This window comes from Oryzias melastigma, linkage group LG12 (genome assembly GCF_002922805.2).
Source record: "Oryzias melastigma strain HK-1 linkage group LG12, ASM292280v2, whole genome shotgun sequence".
Lineage (NCBI taxonomy): Eukaryota > Metazoa > Chordata > Actinopteri > Beloniformes > Adrianichthyidae > Oryzias > Oryzias melastigma.
Window position 1 is genome coordinate 135,389 of NC_050523.1, and position 5,363 is coordinate 140,751.

The window sequence follows — 5,363 nt, forward strand, 5'->3', positions numbered from 1 at the left end:
GTGTGTACCGGTGTGTGTGTGTGTGTACCTGGCAGTAAAGGTTGTATTCCGCCTTCATCCTGCGCTCTGGATCCCTTCTGGCTCTCAGACTGTCTGAGCTCAGACATCAGGAGAGTCACGCCCTTACCACACCTGCCACAGGTATGAGGCGTCCTCCCGCCCTGACCTGAAAAGCAGAACAACGGCGGCTGTCGGGTCTGACCTGTTAAAACTGTGACGTGGAGGTGATGCGTTGCTCTCAGCCAATCAGAGGCCTTGTTCTGGATGATCAGGTATCAGTCACGGTTCTGATTTGACTCCACGTCTGAAACCGGATTTCTACAGAGTGAGTGAAGATCAAAACCAGAACTTCAGCTCTGATGGAGCTGACCCGAACAGAACCAAAGTTCTGTTCCCTGCAGTTCCCTGGTTCAGAGCAGAGCTGTGAGCAGATTAACCTTTGTGTGGGCGGAGCTTAGCCTTACACTTTAATCACCTTGATTCAGAGCTGCACCTTCAACAAAAGCCCAGGGACTGAGGTGGGGGCCAGAGGCGAGCGGCGCCGACCAGCAGAGGGAGCAGGCTTCCCGAGCTCCTCTCTGGCTCTGGGTTCTCTCAGCCGTCTGCCGGCGTCTGAGCCGATCACCCAGATTTGGTGATCTCATTATTAAAGCTGGTTTATCTGGTTGTGAAATCGGGGAGGAATCCCTGGACGCCTCCTCCCAGCATTCCAGGATTTCTGGCTTCTGTTTCCATGTGATGCGGCTTCACCGGGTTTAGGATCCGCTTTACACGTCTGCCCACAAACGCAGCTGCACCGGAGGACCAGGTGTGTCCGGATTGGCGCCGTGATCCTTCACGACTGTTTCATTTTATGTATGAATCCACTCGGTTCTGATGAGGAAAACGTTGATTTGTTTTAAAAATGATATTTAATTACATTACATCAAACAAATTGCAATGCATTGTGGTCTATACTCCCCAATTCAGTGAGCATCAATGCACCCTGGTTTTTCGCAAAGACTTCTGGGAAATTTCTGAGGCTCTGGATTCTGGAGCTGTAGATCTGGAAAGCTCTACACGACAGTGAACGCTCTGTACAGTGAGGAGTGAAGGGAATCTGAGATTTGGAGGCGGTTCTATGTTCAGACCCGCCCACATCTGATCCGCTCTTTCCACTGACTGTATATAAAGAACTGGACAGAGTGGCTGTGACGTCACCCTAAGGAAAAGTCTTACCTCCGGCTCCAGCCAAAGGAAGCCAATTCAGACGCCATGTTGGAGCCATTCCAAACTGATTGGTCTGAGTTTCTATGGCAACTACTGTCACCAATCAGGAGTGAGCTTGTTGGAAGACCACACCCCTCCCACTGAAATCAGTCACTCAAACGTTGGAGGCGGGGCCAGTGAGCACCACCTGCTTTCACTGAGACATCTGATTGGTCAGTTTATAACGTTACTACAGGAAGACAAGGAGGAGAGTCAAGAAGATGTTTCAGTCGGTGGTTCTGACTCCTTCATCACAGGAACCATGGTTAGGAAAAGTCCAGATGGAGACTGATCCGAACCAGCAGAACCAAAGCTGCAGTTCCTCCACAGACCACTCGAGGCTGCAGAGGAGGCGGTTCTCCATTGACTCCCATGTAAAAACTGAAAGGAAACGTTCTGGATCCTGAAGCTGTTGTGATCTCCTTTCATGGAATCAGATGTTTTGTTGGATCAGAACCGAAACAAACTCATATTCAGAACACCTGTTTGACAGACAGGTGGGAAGAACAAAGTCTGCTTTGTCCCGCCCACTGGTGCTTTCGGAAGGTTGTTGAGGCGGTCAGAGTACACCCAGTGACCTGGTCGGACCTTCAGAGACCGTCTGTCCAGTGGTTCCATTTATGGTCCAAACTGGTTCTGGATAGAGTTCTGCAGTACTTACATAAACCACTCTGAACTTCAGAAGAACTTCATGATTTTATTTACAGACGGAATAAATCGCTCCGTGCCCCCTTTCTGAACGGATGTATGTTGGTTCTGTGGGACTCAGGTTCTGCCAGAATCCGGTCTCTGGTGCGGTTGTAGATCTGCTCCTGGATCAGACCCTGCTGATGCTCCTGCTTCTCCTGAGCTTTCCGTACGCCGCTCTGCAGCTGCTGCTCCGCCATCTGAGCCCGCAGGTCGGCCCGGTACGCCTCCGCCGCATGCCTCCGGCTGCAGGCCCGAGGTGATGGCACACGGAACAGGAAGTGATGTCACACCAGACAGGAAGTGATGACATATATGCAGGAAATTTATCACAACACAAGCTCAGGAGATGTACCTTTTCTTCTCCTCCTGATCCTTCATCTTTGACTCCTCCATGGCTCTACTGAGCTCCTCCCAATCTTTCTGAAGCTCCGCCTTCTTCTGCCGGTTCCTATCCACTGTGGTGAGCACACGCGCACACACACACGCACACACACTCAGCCACGTCTCCTGCTTGAAGAGGATGAAGATCATGGCGGCGTTCTCACATTTGTTCTGGATCTGGAGGCGCCGGGCCTCCATCACCTCCTCCATCAGCTGGTTTCTGGCCTTCCGCTCCAGATGACTCCTCTCCTCACGCTTTGTCCAAACCTCATTGAGCTTCTCCTCCAGCAGCTGCTCCATTTCCTCCTCCTCCTTCCTCCTCCTCTGCAGCTCCTCAGACAGATACTGCCGATGCCTCTGCTGGCTCTCCCACAGCTCCGCCTGAACACAGGAGAACCCAGGAGAACTCAGGAGAACTCAGGAGAACCCCAGGAGAATCCAGGAAAACCCCAGGAGAATCCAGGAAAACCCCAGGAGAACCCTGGAAAACCCCAGGAGAACCCCAGGAGAACCCAGGAGAACCCTGGAAAACCCCAGGAGAATCCCAGGAGAACCCTGGAGAACCCCAGGAGAACCCAGGAGAACCCTGGAAAACCCCAGGAGAACCCCAGGAGAACCCAGGAGAATCCAGGAGAACCCTGGAGAACCCTGGAAAACCCCAGGAAAATCCAGGAGAACCCCAGGAGAACCCAGGAGAACCCCAGGAGAACCCAGGAGCTCCGTCTGCAGTTCTCCTGCTGTGAAGCTGCGCCTCCTCACCTTCCTCTGCTCAGCGTGCTGCTTCTCGTCCTTTTGCTGCTCCAGCACCTCCTGGAGGATCTTCATGTCCAGCTGCAGCTCCTCCTGCTGCTCTCGAGCCAACCTCCTCATCTTCATCCGGAGTCCTCGGTCCAGCTGCTGCCGGTGCTGGTTCTGCTCCTGCCGCTTCTGCTGCTGCTTCCTCTGCTCCTGCAGGAGCAGCACCTCCTTCTGCTGCAGCTGCACCGAGGAGAATTCTCAGACTCGTTACATCTGTGTGTAAGAAGATCATAGCTCACCATCAGGCGGGCCTCCTCCTCTCTCAGGTCCTTCTCCTGTTGTCTCCTCCTCTCAGCCTCCTCTGTCTGACTCCTCAGGACGTTCAGCTGCTCCAGGTTTTTCCTCTGGCGCTCCTGGTGGCGTGTGCTCTCCCGCTCCTCCTTGGCTCTGTGGTCAGCCTCCCACAGCTTGTGGAAGAGCTGCTCCTCTTGCTGTTGCAACTGCTGCTGCTCCTGTCTGCTCCTCACCTGCGCCTCCCGTTCCCGACACACCAGCTGCTGCCGGCGCCGGCTCTGGATGCAGCGAAGCTCCTCACACTGCTCCCTAAACGGATGGAGAGGAGGTTCAGAGGAGCGTCCGGTTCCTCCTCTACCTCCTCCTCAGGGGAACCTCCTCTAACACTCTTCTGAACTCTGATGCTTATCGGAACCAGAGGAGGTTCAGAGGAGGTTCAGAGGAGAATTAGAGGAGGTTCAGAGGAGCATTAGAGGAGGTTCAGAGGAGGTTCAGAGGACCGTTAGAGGAGGTTCAGAGGAGCGTTAGAGGAGGTTCAGAGGAGCATTAGAGGAGGTTCAGAGGAGGTTTAGAGGAGGTTTAGAGGAGGTTCAGAGGAGCGTTAGAGGAGGTTCAGAGGAGCGTTAGAGGAGGTTCAGAGGAGCATTAGAGAAGGTTCANGCTCTGGATGCAGCGAAGCTCCTCACACTGCTCCCTAAACGGATGGAGAGGAGGTTCAGAGGAGCGTCCGGTTCCTCCTCTACCTCCTTCTCAGGGGAACCTCCTCTAACACTCTTCTGAACTCTGATGCTTATCGGAACCAGAGGAGGTTCAGAGGAGCGTTAGAGGAGGTTCAGAGGAGGTTCAGAGGAGGTTCAGAGGAGCGTTAGAGGAGGTTCAGAGGAGCGTTAGAGGAGGTTCAGAGGAGAATTAAAGGAGGTTCAGAGGAGGTTCAGAGGAGGTTCAGAGGACCGTTAGAGGAGGTTCAGAGGAGGTTCAGAGGACCGTTAGAGGAGGTTCAGAGGAGGTTCAGAGGAGGTTCAGAGGACCGTTAGAGGAGGTTCAGAGGAGCATTATAGAGGTTTATATTTTCTTTGAATTCTTTTTTTCCTGGTTTCTGGATCCAAACTGAGGCTGTGGAGGAACTCTGGACTCAGAGGTCCGGTTCTGGTTCTGCTCTCTTCAGTTATTTTTTCTTCTCAACAAAAGAACATTTTGAAGATTTTCTCTTTCCTCACCTGAAGAGCTGCTCCATCTTCTTCTCCACCTCCTCCCTCCTCTCCTCCTCCCGTCTCTCCTTCAGCTCCTTCGCTCTCTCCCGCATTCGGGCCTGTTTCTCCACCATGGTCTCCTTCTGCTCCTCAACCTCCTGAAGGAGCAGCAGCTCCTCGGCCTGCAGGAGCTGCTGGAGCCTGGGGTGGGGGTGGGGGGTTGTTAGGATGGTTTCCATGGAAACCTGCCGCGCTGACAGCGTTCAGCTAAAAGTTGGAAAAGTCACGTGAGCTCACGAGGACCTGCGCCGACGCTCGTGGAGTTTGGCCTCGTGCTCCTCAAGTGCCGCGTGCGCTCTCCTGTGCACGTCTCTGCGCAGCCGCAGTCTGAACTCGCAGCCCTGCTGCTCTGCTGCCTCCCAGCTGAACGGCACGGAGAAGGGCGCCCCCTGCAGGACACACGCGGAACCGGATCACAGAACCAACCGGACCAGAACCGCATCACGCAACCGGACCCGCTCCATCCAACTACTGAGCGGACAAACGTTGCAGCGGAAACCGAACTCCTGCTGGTTCATCAGGACGGAGAACATCCGCTCCGAACATTTGCAGCCCTTCCTCCGAGCGCGTGCGCAACGTGCTACTCACCGCTAAGGGTGGCGTTCCACCTGGGTTCGCGCGCGGCATCATTCGGTTCCTCTGAAAATGTCACCAAACTTCGTCCAAACTTGAGACCGGAACTCTGCGGCCCGCCGTCGTCATGGCAGCCACAAACGGAACGTCGCGGCTCACGCGCGCGGTGGCGCCTGTTTACCATGGCAA

The 5,363-nt window shown here is 54.3% G+C and overlaps 2 protein-coding genes across 2 annotated transcripts in view; both read right to left on the reverse strand.

Moving 5' to 3' along the window:
• myo5b (myosin VB) overlaps positions 1 to 73 on the reverse strand; it is a 28,509-nt gene extending 28,436 nt beyond the window's left edge. The window contains exon 1 of the mRNA XM_024298650.1: positions 29 to 73. Coding sequence (XP_024154418.1) covers positions 29 to 58 — 30 coding nt within the window. The 5' untranslated portion in view covers positions 59 to 73. The remainder of the gene's footprint in view (positions 1 to 28) is intronic.
• A 1,852-nt stretch (positions 74 to 1,925) lies between these two features.
• Positions 1,926 to 5,350, reverse strand: cfap53 (cilia and flagella associated protein 53). The gene is made up of 8 exons (XM_024298651.2): positions 5,190 to 5,350; positions 4,845 to 4,990; positions 4,569 to 4,742; positions 3,357 to 3,660; positions 3,079 to 3,297; positions 2,484 to 2,700; positions 2,291 to 2,393; positions 1,926 to 2,181 (listed from the first exon to the last, which is right to left on the reverse strand). The coding sequence occupies exons 1-8, from the start codon at positions 5,229 to 5,231 to the stop codon at positions 1,950 to 1,952; spliced, it is 1,437 nt and encodes a 478-aa protein (XP_024154419.1). The 5' UTR covers positions 5,232 to 5,350; the 3' UTR covers positions 1,926 to 1,949.
• Positions 5,351 to 5,363: the final 13 nt, after the last annotated feature.